Raw genomic sequence first — 17,306 nt, 5'->3', positions numbered from 1 at the left:
CAGGCTACAGCTGTCTGCCGTACAAGTAGAGTTCTAAATAACATCAAGAAGGAGGAACTTGGGTTTAACACACAACCACAAGTACTTCAGTGCAAGCGCTAGAAAGGAGACGTTCAGAACAGGCACACGAAAGGGAGAGCTGGAAAGCTTAATTCCATCTGCCTGGGAGTTGGCTGAGCCCCTAATCTGGAGACCGCAGCATTGAGGCGGGCACTTGTCTGTGCCAAGAACGTGAGTAAAAGAACTGGAACTGCACTCAGCTGTCTCATTGCCTTTTTCCTGCGCCAACCCACTCAGCACTGCTACATCTCTGTGCCTAACACTACACCATCTACTTTTCCTCACTATCTCCTCATTTGCCAACCTCATCTAGTCTGCCCTGGGACTACAGCCCTACCTGTGGAGGGCTACAACATCATTGCTGCACCACACCATCCGTCCCAGAGAAGCAGCCCTGCAGCCCTGGTCAAACTGATCAGAAACCACAGGTGGCATCACAAATCATCTCAATGACTTTATCCCCATCACTCTACCCCTTTTACATGGACGACCAGGGCCACGGACCGGGTCACCGCTACTGTGACACTTCCCTCTGAGATACCCGTCCGGTACCGAGTACCCCACGGCCCTGGCGGGCGATCCACATGTAAGTGATGTATTTGGAACCAAGTTTCTTCTGTTTAGTTTATTAGGGAAATATTAAATTATAAGTAAAGGTAATGTCATTCCTTATTTGGTTTATATAGGGCCAACACGTCACTCTTTGTACTGTACGAGCGTATTTGGTTATGTGCATGAGGCTGCCATTTACTAGCCAGGTGCACTTGATAGTGTTTTTTAAACTTTTTTCACCCAATAATTCTGGCTTTACCAAGAACTGCATTTGGGAATCTAGGCTAAAGTAGAATGTGTAATTTAACAATTCATATTAAAGAAGTCACATGTTAGAACCCTATAATTCACAGCATTAACACTTCTAGAAAAAAACAATTGTAAGGATCAAATATAAATAAAAGCAGTGGAATTTGGCACTGAGCCCTAGCTGGAAAGTTGGAAGTGAGGAATCGAAACCAGGACTTCCCCATAACAGGGAAGTCTCATTATCTAATATTGTGTATTCTGAACAAACCCTGAGAAAAGGAAAGTGAAATATGGCTAAAGATAAGATCAGCTACAGTATAAAAGCCTTACAGGTGGTGACACCTTAGAGCAGGTTCCTCTGTGCACAGGTAAGTTTTGTAAAGTTTGCCGCTTCATGCTGACACTTAGATTTCTTGAAAGCTTAAAATGTTTAAAAAAGCAGAATGTGTGTTTTCCAGATGGAATAATAATGCAACAAAATGGAGCAATAGTGACCAATATACAATGTACACATTTCTATCAATTATATTTATGTTTTGTTTATAAAAATATTAGAAACTTAAAAGATTTATATTAATTCTTCTGCATTCGGATGTAACTCTCAGGTGACAGATACATAGAATAAGGATATGTGCACATGTTGCGTATTTGCTGCGGATTCGCCGCAGATCCGCAAGTGATTTACAGTACAATGTTATTCTATAGGGAAAAAAATTTGCTGTGCACATGCTGCGGAAAAATCCGCGTGGAAACTCAGCGTTTTTTTACCCACAGCATGTCAATTCTTTGTGCGTATTCCGCAGCGTTTTTACACCCATTCCATTATAGGAATCCGCAGGTGTAAAAACGCAGGCAAAATCAGCACAAAATCCACAATAAATCTGCAGGAAATTCGCAATAAATGTGCAGGAAATCCGCAAGAAATCCACATAAAAGACGAGCGGATTTTGACCTGTGGATTCTGCCAAGAGATGCAGATTCTGCGCAGAAAATTCCGCACAGCAATCCACAACGTGTGCACATACCTTTACAGCAGATTTATTTGAATCAACTCGCTTCTGACTTATAATTTGCACACTGTTTAGCCCCTTAAAGGGGAAGTCCAGGACTTAGATATTGATGACCTGTCATAGGATAGTATCATTTCAGTGGGGATTCGACACAACAGCACGCCAGCCAACAGCTGTTTACAGGCCGTGCGGTGGCCAGACATACGTAATGTGTAGCGCTCTGTAATGGCCGTTCTTGGTAACTGCAACTCTGCTCTGATTGAAGTGAATGGAATCTGAGCTGCAGTAGAGGTTGTCCACTACTTTTACATTTATGATTTATCCTTACAATAGGTAATTAATGTCTGATTGGCCGGGGTCCAGAGCCCATGCCAACCAGCTTTTATAGGTGACAGAAGTACTCACTTGCCGAGCAGCTCCGTGAACTTGTAGTGGCCACTGCAGAGTACTACACATCCGCCACCTATTCTAATCAACTAATCATAGAATCATAGAATGGTAGAGTTGGAAGGGACCTCCTGGGCCATCTGGTCCAACCCCCTGCTCAAAGCAGGATTTGCTAAATCATCCCAGTCAGATGTCTGTCCAGCCTCTGTTTGAAGACTTCTATTGAAGGAGAACTCACCACCTCTCGTGGCAGCCTGTTCCACTCATTGATCACTATGTCAAAAAGTTTTTTCTAATATCTAATCTGTGTCTCCTCCCATTCAGTTTCATCCCATTGCTTCTAGTCTTTCCTTGTGCAAATGAGAATAAAGTTGATCCTTCTACAATGTGACAGCCCTTGAGATATTTGTAGACAGCTATTAAGTCTCCACTCAGTCTTCTCTTCTGCAAGCTAAACATTCCCTACTAATCAATAGTAGGCGGATATGTAGTACCCTGCGGCAGCCACTATCAGAAGACGGCCAGCTCCACAAGTGAGTACTAACACCCGGCACCCGCCGCCAACACCGATAACAGCTGATCACTGGGGGTGCCGGGTCCCGGACGATCAGACATCGATGACCTATTCTAAGGATGGGTCATAAATGTAAATATTAGTGGACAATAAGAAGAACAGTCTATACAATGTATAGAGCTGTGGAGTCCCAGCTCCATACTGAACTCTTAATTAATTAATCTGTGGTGGTGCCAGGTATCAGACTCCCCCCAATCTGATATCGATGTCCTGCCATAAGGATGAATCATCATTATCTAAGTCCTGAACAACTCCTCTAACAGATCATAATGGTCATAACATTGTAAAGAAAGTAAACTTTCTATAGTCAGCTCCACTGTATGGAGATCCACTGCACGGAAGCTTGCGGTGCAACAAGGGTTTGCAAAGAAGGAACCAATTTCCAACATCTGATTCTTCCATGAAAAACCATACTTTATCAGTTTATTCAATACAAAAAGAATTCAAAAAATGACACCAATTATAAAAACATATAAAATCAGAAGCAAATGCGTTTCAGTCGCATGTCTTTAGTCATTGTATGTATGATGTAATGGTATTTCATGGTCCTCAGGTAGTTAAAGCACCTTAGCGTAAAGTACCATGAGTGTTCCTGCTTAAAGGGATTTTCTGATTTCAGAAACTTCCTTTACGCTGACTGCAGCTTATTATTATTTTTTTTTTAAAGCAAACTTTGCTTTAGTCATCTCTCCTTGGTCCAGTGCCGAGTCTCCACCGCTGCTCCCGGTGTCAGGGAGAGACCTGCTTATGTAGCTGAGCTTATAGGGAGAAGATGGTGGAACGCCTCTTGGACTAGTCAGCACAACTCCGGCTGCACTTTCAACTTTGACTGCTATTGTCTGCAGGACTGACATAATATTGACAGCACTGCAGCCAATCACTGAGCTCAGCGGCTCCACCCGAGTAGGCAGCACTATAATCACTGTGGTGTCACTATGGAACGATCCATTCAAGAAATCATGTGCTCGGCACCACCACAACTGGTCTTCAGCTAGAACATTAATAACAGGAAGCAGCGGCTTTACACGTTGATTCAACGTGAGTTTATTGATATGTTCCAAGAAGAGAATACATGTGCAGAACTCGCCAGCCACAGGTTTCTTTAATTAATCCCTAGATCCTAGATATATTGTCGACTGCTGCACACGTACAGTATTTCCTTCTTGGAACATATCACTATGGAAAGAGACTCGAATTCCGATTCATCATTTGTGGTGGTGGTGGTGGTGGTGGTGGTGCGGGTTATGTCACTTTTCCTTTTTTATGTCTTGGGGTATTAGTTGCAATTTTTGGCACCAAATTTTTCAAAATGGCGCATGCGATTCATGAATTTGTCTCAAAGTCAAAAATTGTATTTTTTATTTATTCTTGAACTGTTTTTGACAAATTTTGGTGCCAAAAGTCACACGTTGTGCAAAATGGCACCCAAAAATATGGCTTACTCAAAAACACATCAGGAGGAGGGGGGGATTGGAGTTGCACCAAATTTTGCAACTTTTTAAAAATCTGCAGTTGATGAATCAGGAAAAAACATCTGGAATCGATAACCAACACTCACAAGGCGGGGAAAAAAACCACACAGAAAACAGGCGAATACATATAAAATAGGCTTAAAAAAGGTGCAAATAGAAAAATAAATTGGGTGCATATAAAAATGAGGCACAGAACTAGATTAAAAAGAAAACGGGCACAAGGCAGAGTTGAACTGGGGCCTCAGAGTCTAGGGCCAATTAAAGCTCTCTAGTGCTGCCCCAACTATTACATGAAGCAGCTCTGAAGACCTTTATTGGTAAAAAAAAATAAAAAATAAATCGCTCCACCTCATTCTTCCCCGAAAGAAACTACAGGAATGAACTAGCCTACAGATAGTGGATATGTCATGTTCAATGTTCAATATGGAAAATCCCTTTAAAGATAATTTGTCTGTATAAATAATGTCCGCAAAGCGCTGTAGAATTAATGACGCTAAGTAAGTGAGTAAAATAAATAAATTTGCAGGACGTATAGTACATGTGTTATTGCACGATAGATAAGTGCATCTCCATTGATTAGTGTATAGATGATTTACGATTACTTGATATTCTTATTACTACATATTATCCTGCAGATCTATAACTGTGTGTAGGAAGAAGAAAGCTGACGGAACATGGAGCTGCAGGTACGTTGTGGCATTTGTTACGGTATTCCATAGGTAACGTATATTCATTCTAAGGACCCATTCAGATTCAGATTAAGGCCCCATTTTATAGCATATTTTCCTTTATGTCTTGCACCTGTTATAAAATGAATACTTTTCATTAGAGTTGAGCGACTTTTGGTTTTTTAGGGTCGAGTTTCGTTTCGTGAAACCCGACTTTTCCAAAAGTCGGGTCGAGCAAGATCGTCCGATTATAGGGAAAAGTCGGGGTCGTCCCGAAACACGAAACCCAATGTAAGTCAATGGGGAATAAAAGTCGGCAGTGAGAGGAGGACAGGAAACACACCTACAGTGCCCATTTGAATGCCAAAAGCATCAATTCTTCTTTCTTAAGCTTGTCAACCTTAATTAACTTCATAATACAAGTTACGCACTGAAAAATGGGGGTTATTTGGCTAAAGTTGTGGGGGGGAGGGCTGGCTCCAGGTTTTCATGTGCCCTGGGCGAAAGAGCGCCCCTTTAACACATACCACAACTCATCATGCTCCGATACGGCAGAGAAATAGCGGTATAGTACAATGAAAAATACTTCACTTTTTACATCTCATGACGAGGCCCATCTATTTCTCCATACAGAATCATTGGTCCCATATAATGTTAGAAACAGTATATGATGAGCTCCACATAATGCTACAGTATATGTTGGTCCCCATGGATGAAGCTCCACTGTGTTATGGGCCCAAATAATGCTCCAAACATAATGGGCCCCATTTCTAATGCTCTAGTGTATAATGGGCCCTGTAAATGCTGCTCCAGTGTCTGATGTCCACCTTTGGAATGTTCCAGTGTATGGTGGGCCCCATCTATCATTCTCCAGAGTATAGTGCTCCCCAAAAATTGCTGTCCCAACATTGAAAACAATCAAATAAGTCTCCTCGCTAGGGAATCCCTGTACTAGTCTGGACTCCTCGTCGTCCCCATCTTCCATCTCACTGCACAGTATTTCAACCTTGCAAGTGCTGTGATCTTGAGCAAGCAGGGGGGGCCCACTCGTTGGCGACGGCACTGGCACAGGGCCCCTGATAGTACGGTGGTGTGTCTGATAGCGGGTGGGCCGAACCTGCACTTTCATCTGCAGCTTCCTCTTTGTCACCGTGTAAGATGGAACTGTATATGGGAAGGGTAACCTGAGTTTCATCAGGGTCAGATTCAGGCCGTGTAGCGTGCGAGGGGAATGTAGTGGTCTGGGTCAATGTACCAGCAGATTCATCGAGCAGTGGCTGGGCATCAGTGCACTTGTGTCGCCCCCAGGAGTACGGTCGCCACAGTGGCATTACCTTCCTCCTAGGGAGTGTGATGTCATGCTTGGGAGCAACGAACGATCTCTCTAGCAAGTTAACTGATTGGGCGGCGTTATTCCCACGAGTCATGACCCTCCAAACAGCGTTCATGAAGGCAAAGTGTTTGTTTTACGTGGGCAGTATGGTTGCAAAGCTGAACCTTAAAGGAATGTCCAGAAGGGCACCACCAGGAGTGGAGCCTACGGCGTAATTTGACTCAACATGGGCAACCTCAACCATGCCAGCTACAGAAAAGATACACACATTGCAAGCTTAATTCCGTTAACGAACGAGACTCCGTCATGCCCCGCGGTCCAAGTCCGGCTTACTAGAGGGACACGTGAGGCTCTGGCACATGAGATTGGCCAATAACTGGTGTGTCATGCCCTTACATGTCCGTGGCTGCATGTGCGCTACACTGAAAAGGCCAGCGTTTGTCGCTTACAGGTGCAGAAAACCCGCTGAACAACGTTAGTGATGGGGATCACTGATTACAATTATTACCCGCGAACAATGATTTCCCAGTAAGTGCAGGTCAACCGCAGTTCCGGAATTAGGCCTAACCGTCATTCCTGAAAAAATGAAAAACTTACGTGTGCAAACCACAGGTGCTGTAGCTTGCTTAACAGCTCGCCAGCCGTTCTCACGCCCAGTATGGATTACACGTGATTGCACAAAGGTGAGAAAGGGTACCGTATCCCCAGATAACATGTATGGATAGCATAGTGTACACATTCAAAATATATGTCTATACATCAGGAGGCAGGCTCAGACGGTGTTAGGCCCAGTATGGATTGCACGTGATTGCACAAAGGTTAGAAAGGGTACCGTATCCCCGGATAACATGTATGGATAGCATAGTGTACACATTCAAAATATATGTCTATACATCAGGAGGCAGGCTCAGACGGTGTTAGGCCCAGTATGGATTGCACGTGATTGCACAAAGGTTAGAAAGGGTACCGTATCCCCAGATAACATGTATGGATAGCGTACACATTCAAAATATATGTCTATACATCAGGAGGCAGGCTCATACGGTGTCAGGCACAGTATGGATTTGACGGCCCAGACTACACAGCGGAGGAGCAGGGAGAGGTAAAGATTGCAAATGCTGGGGCCCTGCCCAAGCAAGGGGGGCCCACTCGTGGGCGTCGGTACTGGCACTGGGCCCCTCATAGTACGGCGGTGTGTCTGACGGCGGGTGTGCACCACCACCGTCAGAGACACTTGATTGCACTATGAGGGACCCTGTGCCAGTGCCCGCGCCCAAGAGTTGGCCTACCCACCTGTCCAGGGCAACGGCACTCGCACGGTGTCGTGCGCTAGGTGGTGACCCCGGCCATGGGGGGGGAGGCAGCACAGTTAGGGAGTTTTAGAAAGTGGCATATGTTGATGTTGGACATTCAGCTGATGCAAAAGGTGAAATAGGTCAAGTCCCAGGAAGAGGTGGACCAAAGCAAGCCATTTTTCTGTCACCCTATGTGTCATCAGGGGAAGGTGGGACAAAATCCTTGGAAACCCATGCGTGGTTCATTTTAATGAAGGTTAGATCATCAACATTTTGGGTTGACAGACGGGTCCTTTTTTCTGTCAGGATTGATCCAGCTGCACTGAAGACTCTTTCCGATAGCACACTTGCAGCTGGGCAAGCGAGCTCCTGTAAGGCATATTGTGCCAATTCAGGCCAGGTGTCCAGTTTAGCGGCCCAATAGTCAAAGGGGAATGACCTGTGTGGGAGAACATCGATATGGGAGGAAAAGTAGTTTGTAACCATAGTTGACAACTGCTGTCTCCTGTCACTTTCCATCGATGCAGTATTACCAGTTGTGTGAGCGGTACCTGAAAAATCAGTCCACAACATTGTCATGAAACCCCTGTCTCCAACGCCACTTCTGCTGTGTGCACCACGAACACCTCTGCCAAGCTGACCCCGGCCCGTACGGCTCGTGTGAGAACCATCACCGCTGCTGTATGCTGGGAATGCCTCAAGCAACCGATTTACCAGAGTTGCTTGTTTATTAGCCAATATTAGGTCAAGGTTCTCCTGTGGCATGATGTTTTGTAATTTGCCTTTATAGCGTGGATCCAGGATGCTGGCCAACCAGTAGTCGTCATCGTTCATCATTTTGGCAATGCGGGGGTCCCTTTTTAGGATCTGCAAGGCATAATCTGACATGTGGGCCAATGTTCCCGGTGTCAATGATGCACTGCGAGTGCTGGTTGGAGGAGCACTTTCTGGCAAATCCACATCCCTCCAGTCACGCACAAACCCTGTACCAGAACTTGCCACGCCAACATTTTCACTTGCCCCACGAGATGCATCCTCCTCCCCTAAGTAATCATCCCCATCATCCTCCTCCTCCTTCTTCCTCCACCTCGTCCAGGAGAGGTCCCTGAGCAGACAATGGCTGAATGTCATCAAGGATTCCCTCTTCCTCTTCCTCCTCATCAACATTGGCTGCAGAAGCCTGCTCCTTAAGGTGCGTCAAAGTTTGCATGAGCAGACGCATAAGTGGGATGCTCATGCTTAGGATGGCGTCGTCTGCGCTTACCAGCCGTGTGCATTCCTCAAAACACTGAAGGACTTTACAGAGGTCTTTCAGCTTCGACCACTGCACACCTGTCAACTCCATGTCTGCTCTCAAAGTGCCTGGCCGTGTATCCTCCCACAAATGCATTATGGCCTGCCTCTGCTCGCACAGCCGCTCCACCATGTGCAGGGTGGAGTTCCACCTTGTTGCAATGTCGATAATGAGGCGGTGGTTGGGAAGGTGGAGCAATCGCTGCAGCTTCTGCATACGAACGGAGTGTACAGGCGACCGGCGGATGTGCGCGCACAGTCTTCGCACCTTCTGGAGCAGGGCTGTTAACTCCGGATAATTTTTGAGGAAGCACTGCACCACCAGGTTCAAGGTGTGAGCCAAGCAAGGTATGTGGCTGAGTTTTGAAAGGGCTATGGCTGCCACAAAATTACGGCCGTTATCACTAACTACCTTGCCTGCCTCAAGATGTACACTGCCCAGCCATGACTCAGTTTGTCGCTTCAAGTACTCGGCCAGCACCTCGGCGGTATGTCTGTCGCCCAAACACATCATCTGCAACACAGCCTGCTGACGCTTTCCACTAGCTGCTCGATAGGGGGACACATCGTGTGCAACAGTGGCAGCTGCAGATGGAGTGCTCGTACGACTCCGCTCTGTGGACGAGCTTTCGCTTCTGGAGGAGGAGGAGGAGGAGGGTCGAACGCCTACAGCCAACTGTTTCCTATACCGTGGGCTAGGCAGCACTGTCCCACCACCGCTGTCCCCTGTGGACCCTGCATCCACCACATTAACCCAGTGCGCAGTGATGGACACGTAACGGCCCTGGCCATGCCGACTGGACCATGCATCAGTTGTGAGGTGCACCTTTCCGCTCACTGACTGCTTGAGTGCATGGACAATGCGGTCTTTCACATGATGGTGGAGGGCTGGGATGGCTTTGCGAGAGAAGAAGTGGCGACTGGGTAGGTCATAGCGTGGTACTGCATAGGCCATGAGTTCGCGGAAAGCTGTGCTTTCCACCAACCGAAAGGGCATCATCTCAAACGAGATTAGTTTGGCAATGTGGGCGTTCAAACCCAGTGTACGCGGATGAGAGACTGAGTACTTTCTTGACCTACTCATAGTGTCTGGGAGGGTGAGCTGGACTTGAGAGCTGCATATGGTGGAAAAATCCAAGATCACCTCCAATTGGAGTACAGATCAACACCAGAGCATTTCAAATGGTAAAATATAATTACTTTTATTAATACAAATATCAAAACATTAAAAGACATACAAGTTTCCAAGATCAGTGCAAAAAGAGAGGGACCTGCAACTCCCATTATATGTATTTTTTTGCTGCATGGTATAGAACCTCATAGCTAATAAGCAATCAGTTGATGTATGCTCCTGGAAAGCTATACTATAAATGTCTGCTGTTTACTCAAACATGCAGAGTATAATGACTACACAGCACAAGCTCATCGGCTCAGATAAACCAAAGTTATATAATAACATCTATGGTATACCTATGTAAACTAGTTAGCATTAAAGCTACTGAGGCCATTACCTGAATCCTGGCAGCGTTGATAAAAGTCCCCTGGGAGAAAAATCCCTCCACCCAGGGATTTACCATTTGAAATGCTCTGGTGTTGATCTGTACTCCAATTGGAGGTGATCTTGGATTTTTGTACTTAAATTGTGGTGAGTATTACTATTGATAATTTGGCTAGGGTAGTAGTATATGGTGGAAGTAGCGGTGGACAGGGCGGACTGAGAGAGGGTTGATGATGGTGATGGAGTTGTTGTTCTTTTTGATGGCCTAGAATCAGTCTTTCGTTGATATAACAGTGGGATTCCCTGACTGCTGTGGCCTTGCAACGACACCTCAACATTTGCTGCTGTGCTAACCGGTGGGCTTACAGTGGGGGAAACAATGTAGCGTTGCTGACTACCTTCGTTGTGATCAGTTGCACATGTGGCACTTGAGGTTTGGTGTTGTGTCCACGCTTGCAAGTGCATGCTGGTTAAATGTCTAAGCATGCAACTGGTATTCAAATTTTTCACATTTTTCCCTCGGCTAAAGGTCTTTGCGCACTTCTTACAGATAACCTTGGCCTGATCATAAGGATTTTGTTCAAAAAAGTGCCACACTGCACTCTTCCTACTTTGGCAGACATTTTGCGGCCTAGCACGCTGTGATCTTTTGACCCTCTGGACAAGCTGTCCAGCAACTCTTTTGATGTTTGGAACCTGTCTTTGGAGTGCTCCGGGCCTGCCAGATAACAGCTGTTGCGATGTCGATGTCTGCTGTGGATGCTCCTCATCTAAGCTATTGGAAGCAGCACCCTCTTCCCCCAATGGATGCCAATCTGGGTCAACAACTGGGTCATCCATCACCTCCTCTTCTATGTCATGTGCACCTTCCTCTGTGTCACCGTGTATGGTGGTATAGTGTGCGGGAAGGGGCACCTGAGTCTCATCAGGGTCAGAATCTGGCTCTGTACACTGCGAGGACAATGTAGTGTTCTGAGTGAATGTACCAGCAGAATCATCCATCAGCGGCTGTGCATCAGTGCACTCCATGTCAGATTCATCTTGGCCTGGGTAATTCACCATTTCACTTGATAATCCAGGCATGGTATGTGAAAACAGCTCCATGGAGTGATCAGTAGTATGGCCTGCGTCATCCTTCAATCTTGGTTGGGGTGAAGGACACAAGGAAAGGTGTGGTTCATGAACATGAGCCTCCAATGACGACTCAGTGCTTTTACTTTTTACAACTGAAGAAGAGGAGGCGATAGAGCTGGAGGCTGAGTCAGCAATGTAAGACAAAACTTTTTCCTGATGCTCTGGCTTTAAAAGCGGTTTGCCAACTCCTAGAAAACTAAGCCTTCGAAGCCTTATGGAGCCAGACGATGACGCAGGCTCAACACCTCCTGCATTCGGTCCTATTTTGCTCTTGCCACTACCATCAGATCCACCACCAACACCATCATTACCAGCTGCCAACCCCCGCCCAATTCCACGGCCTCTTCCACCAGCCTTCCTCATTTTTGGTAGAAATGTAGACAAAATCCAACAAACTATATAGTAATGTAAAACAAGGTACAAGGTGTCTATAGGACAGGGGAGATTTTGAATTTCTGCACACACTAGTGGACACTGGACACCTTTGGATTGTGTGAGGCCCACTTAATATCTGAGCGCTATGTCACAGGCTCGATGGCACAGCTGTGACCAAAGTGACTAGAGGATAAGGGAGATTTTGAATTTCTGCAGACACTTGTGGACACTGGACACTTTTGGATTGTGTGAGGCCCACTTAATATCTGAGCGCTATGTCACAGGCTCGATGGCACAGCTGTGACCAAAGTGACTAGAGGATAAGGGAGATTTTGAATTTCTGCAGACACTTGTGGACACTGGACAGTTTTGGATTGTGTGAGGCCCACTGAATATCTGAGCGCTATGTCACAGGCTCGATGGCACAGCTGTGACCAAAGTGACTAGAGGATAAGTGAGATTTTGAATTTCTGCACACACTAGTGGACACTGGACACTTTTGGATTGTGTGAGGCCCACTGAATATCTGAGTGCTATGTCACAGGCTCGATGGCACAGCTGTGACCAAAGTGACTAGAGGATAAGGGAGATTTTGAATTTCTGCTCACACTAGTGGACAATGGACACTTTTGGATTGTGTGAGGCCCACTGAATATCTGAGCGCTATGTCACAGGCTCGATGGCACAGCAGTAACCAAAGTGACTAGAGGATAAGGGAGATTTTGAATTTCTGCTCACACTAGTGGACAATGGACACTTTTGGATTGTGTGAGGCCCACTGAATATCTGAGCGCTATGTCACAGGCTCGATGGCACAGCTGTGACCAAAGTGACTAGAGGATAAGGGAGATTTTGAATTTCTGCAGACACTTGTGGACACTGGACACTTTTGGATTGTGTGAGGCCCACTTAATATCTGAGCGCTATGTCACAGGCTCGATGGCACAGCTGTGACCAAAGTGACTAGAGGATAAGTGAGATTTTGAATTTCTGCTCACACTATTGGACAATGGACACTTTTGGATTGTGTGAGGCCCACTGAATATCTGAGCGCTATGTCACAGGCTCGATGGCACAGCAGTGACCAAAGTGACTAGAGGATAAGGGAGATTTTGAATTTCTGCTCACACTAGTGGACAATGGACACTTTTGGATTGTGTGAGGCCTACTGAATATCTGAGCGCTATGTCACAGGCTCGATGGCACAGCTGTGACAAAAGTGACTAGAGGATAAGGGAGATTTTGAATTTCTGCAGACACTTGTGGACACTGGACACTTTTGGATTGTGTGAGGCCCACTGAATATCACAGCGCTATGTCACAGGCAGAAATTGGCTAGTGTATCACAAACTACAAGGTGTATGTAGAATTGGGCAGAATAGGAATCTCCCTAGAGTGCAGGTCTGTAAGAACGGAACATGTCCTCGACTTATTCTCACAGAGTGACACACTGATAGCTTCACTGTGGCTGTGATAACAGCCGTTACACGGTACTGTGTGAGGAGCGTACACCGCTGTATGGTGTGAAAAAATGCACGCTCAGTACCTCAGCAGGACAAAAAAAAAAATTGGGATTGCTTTTAAAAAAGCAGTTTGCAGAGCAGTGGGTAAACAGCAATGCAGCTGTCAGGAAGCCTTAGAAGGCAACCCAACAACCAACACCACTGATACACCACAATATAGCCTCCCCTTGCACTGCACACACAGTGACTGGTGTGTTGTACAGGCAAAATCGCTAGCAGCAGAAGCAGTTTTTTTTCTTCTTCCCTGCCTAACGCTCTCCCTACAGAATCAGCAGCAACCTCTCCCTATGCTAAGATCGGCAAAAGTAAGATGGCGGTCGCGTGCACGCCCTTTTATACCCCCTGTGACGCCCACCAAAGCAAGCCAATCACTTGCATGCCCTTCTGAAAGATGGTGGTGACCCGTGCCTATGTCATCACGTTGCCCACAGTGTCCGTGGATCCTGATTTGCTGAAAAAGAGCGCAAAACAAACTTTTGAAACGCGACTCTGGCGCGTAAGTCGCCGACCTCGTGGCCGACCTCATCCTAGGGTCGGGTTTAGTTTCATGAAACCCGACTTTGCCAAAAGTCGGCGACTTTTGAAATTTTTCGACCCGTTTCGCTCAACTCTACTTTTCATCCATTTCGTTTTTGGACTGAGCATCTGTTTTTACCATTTGTGTGTCATCGTTCCTGCACTCTTAATTAAAAAAAAAATCAGACAGAAAGCTTCCCAATCGTCTTGTATCATTTTGTCAAGGCAGAAAGGACACGGATGCCATCCAAGAGATGTTTGCCTTTTTCACGGAAGTTGCAAAAAAATTTTGATACTTTTGGCGGTTTTACGACAATCCCGACCAGGTTTGTCAACTTTTTGGTCAGGATCTGGCATGGCCAATCACCCCAACGAATTCATCATAACTTATGTCACATAAGTGGCATGAATGACCACCGAAATGCTAGTTCACACCTATCATACATTTATGGCATTGGCACACAGCAGTTGAAACATACATCAAATTTTCTAGATAGATAAACACATCTTAATAAATTTGGCACAGTTAGGTGAGGTACAGATAACCCTATATACGCTTATCCGAGTGAATCGGGTCGATTGTGCAAATCACACTCCGATCAGAGTGTGATCAGAGAGTGATCAGAGTGTGATCAGACTGTGATGAGAGAGTGACGAGAGAGTGATCAGAGAGTGATCAGAGTGTGATCAGAGTGTAATGAGAGAGTGATCAGAGTATGATCAGAGTGTGATGAGAGAGTGATCAGAGTGTGATCAGAGAGTGATCAGAGTGTGACCAGACTGTGATGAGAGAGTGACGAGAGTGATCAGAGAGTGATCAGAGTGTGATCAAAGAGTGATCAGAGTGTAATGAGAGAGTGATCAGAGTATGATCAGAGTGTGATGAGAGAGTGATCAGAGTGTGATCAGAGAGTGATCAGAGTGTGACCAGACTGTGATGAGAGAGTGACGAGAGTGATCAGAGTGTGATCAAAGAGTGATCAGAGTGTAATGAGAGAGTGATCAGAGTATGATCAGAGTGTGATGAGAGAGTGATGAGAGAGTGATGAGAGAGTGATCAGAGTGTGATCAAAGAGTGATCAGAGTGTAATGAGAGAGTGATCAGAGTATGATCAGAGTGTGATGAGAGAGTGATCAGAGTGTGATCAGACTGATGAGAGAGTGACGAGAGAGTGATCAGAGAGTGATCAGAGTGTGATCAAAGAGTGATCAGAGTGTAATGAGAGAGTGATCAGAGTATGATCAGAGTGTGATGAGAGAGTGATCAGAGAGTGATCAGAGTGTGATCATAGAATCATAGAATCAAAGAATCATAGAATCGTAGAGTTGGAAGGGACCTCCTGGGCCATCTGGTCCAACCCCCTGCTCAAAGCAGGATTCGCTAAATCATCCCAGTCAGATGTCTGTCCAGCCTCTGTTTGAAGACTTCCATTGAAGGAGAACTCACCACTTCTCGTGGCAGCCTGTTCCACTCATTGATCACTCTAACTGTCAAAAAGTTTTTTCTAATATCTAATCTGTGTCTCCTCCCATTCAGTTTCATCCCATTGCTTCTAGTCTTTCCTTGTGCAAATGAGAATAAAGTTGATCCTTCTACAATGTGACAGCCCTTTAGATATTTGTAGACAGCTATTAAGTCTCCTCTCAGTCTTCTCTTTTGCAAACTAAACATTCCCAAATCCTGCAACCTTTCCTCATAAGACAGGGTTTGCAGACCGGTCACCATTCTGGTCGCTCTTTTCTGAACTTGCTCCAGTTTGTTGATGTCTTTTTTAAAATGTGGTGCCCAAAACTGGACACAATATTCCAGATGAGGTCTGACCAAAGAGGAGTAGAGGGAAATAATGACTTCACGTGATCTAGACTGTATGCTTCTGTTAATACATCCTAGAATTGCATTTGCCTTTTTTGCTGCTGCATCACACTGTTGACTCATATTCAGTCTGTGATCTATTAGTATACCCAAGTCTTTTTCACATGTGCTGTCACTTAGCCCTATTCCTCCCATTCTATATATGCTTTTTCCATTTTTATTGCCCAGATGTAGTACTTTGCATTTCTCCCTGTTAAAAACCATTCTGTTAGTTGTTGCCCACTTCTCCAGTTTATTTAAATCTTTTTGAATCCTCTCTCTCTCTTCTCTAGTATTAGCTATCCCTCCTAGCTTTGTGTCATCAGCAAATTTAATCAGTTTACCCTCAATTCCTTCATCTAAATCGTTGATAAAGATGTTGAACAATACAGGGCCCAGGACAGAGCCCTGTGGTACCCCACTTGAGACATTCTTCCAACTGGATGTGCAGCCATTTACGACCACTCTTTGGGTCCGATCACTAAGCCAGTTATGAATCCACCTAACAGTTGCCTTGTCCATTCCATACTTAATCATTTTTTCAATAAGGATTGTATGAGAGACTTTGTCAAATGCTTTGCTGAAGTCAAGATATACTATATCTACAGCATTTCCTTGATCCACCCAATCAGTGATACCGTCATAGAAGGAAATTAAGTTAGTCTGACATGACTTATTAGTTACAAACCCATGCTGACTCTGTTTAATCACTTCATTCTTATCCAGGTATTGACATACATGTTGTTTAATAATTTGTTCAAAGATCTTTCCTGGTATAGAAGTCAGACTCACCGGCCTATAGTTACCTGGGTCCACCTTCTTCCCCTTTTTGAAGATAGGAACAACATTTGCTCTTCTCCAGTCTTCTGGCACTTCTCCTGTTCTCCAAGAATTTTCAAAGATTATAGAGAGGGGTTCAAAAATTTCTTCTGCTATCTCCTTCAGTACTCTGGGGTGTAATTCATCTGGACCTGGAGACTTGAATTCATTTAGGCTAGCTAAGGGTTTCCTCACTATCTTTCTGTTTATAGATATCCTGGATTCTTCTATTCCCTTAATAGGACAGTGAATAACAGTTGATGTTACATTTCCTTTCTGAGAGAAAACAGATGCAAAATAGGAATTTAAAAGTTCAGCCTTCTCAACATCCTGTCTTACCATTTCATCATTTTCATCCTGTAAAAATCCTATAGCATCTTTGACTTTTCTTTTACTTTTGACATATCCCCAAAATCCTTTATTATTGCTTTTGACATCTCTTGCAAGCCTCAATTCATTTTCAGCTTTAGATAATCTGATTTGTGCCCTGCAGGTTCTGCAGACAGCATTATATTCTTCTTTAGATATGCCTCCCTCTTTCCATTTTATAAACATTTTTTTCTTCCTTTTTAGCATGTGCTTAAGTTCTGTGTTCATCCATCCTGGTTTCCTTAACTGCTTCCTATTCTTCCCTCTTTTCGGAATTGTTAACAACTGTGCTTTGAGAATTTCATTTTTCAAGATTTCCCATCCTTC

At 45.0% G+C, this 17,306-nt stretch overlaps 1 protein-coding gene across 1 annotated transcript in view; it reads left to right on the top strand.

The window, feature by feature from the left end:
• Positions 1 to 1,097: 1,097 nt before the first annotated feature.
• Positions 1,098 to 17,306, top strand: part of LOC141058324 (phospholipase A and acyltransferase 2-like) — a 38,673-nt gene continuing 22,464 nt past the window's right edge. The window contains exons 1-2 of the mRNA XM_073554534.1: positions 1,098 to 1,229; positions 4,940 to 4,990. Of these exons, the coding sequence (XP_073410635.1) occupies positions 4,979 to 4,990 (12 nt within the window). The 5' untranslated portion in view covers positions 1,098 to 1,229; positions 4,940 to 4,978. The remainder of the gene's footprint in view (positions 1,230 to 4,939; positions 4,991 to 17,306) is intronic.

The sequence above is a fragment of the Dendrobates tinctorius genome, unplaced genomic scaffold, assembly GCF_039654945.1.
Source record: "Dendrobates tinctorius isolate UK_male_01 unplaced genomic scaffold, ASM3965494v1 ptg000211l, whole genome shotgun sequence".
NCBI lineage: Eukaryota > Metazoa > Chordata > Amphibia > Anura > Dendrobatidae > Dendrobates > Dendrobates tinctorius.
The sequence above is the reverse complement of the archived record's forward strand: the minus strand, read 5'-3'. Positions and strand labels throughout refer to the sequence as shown.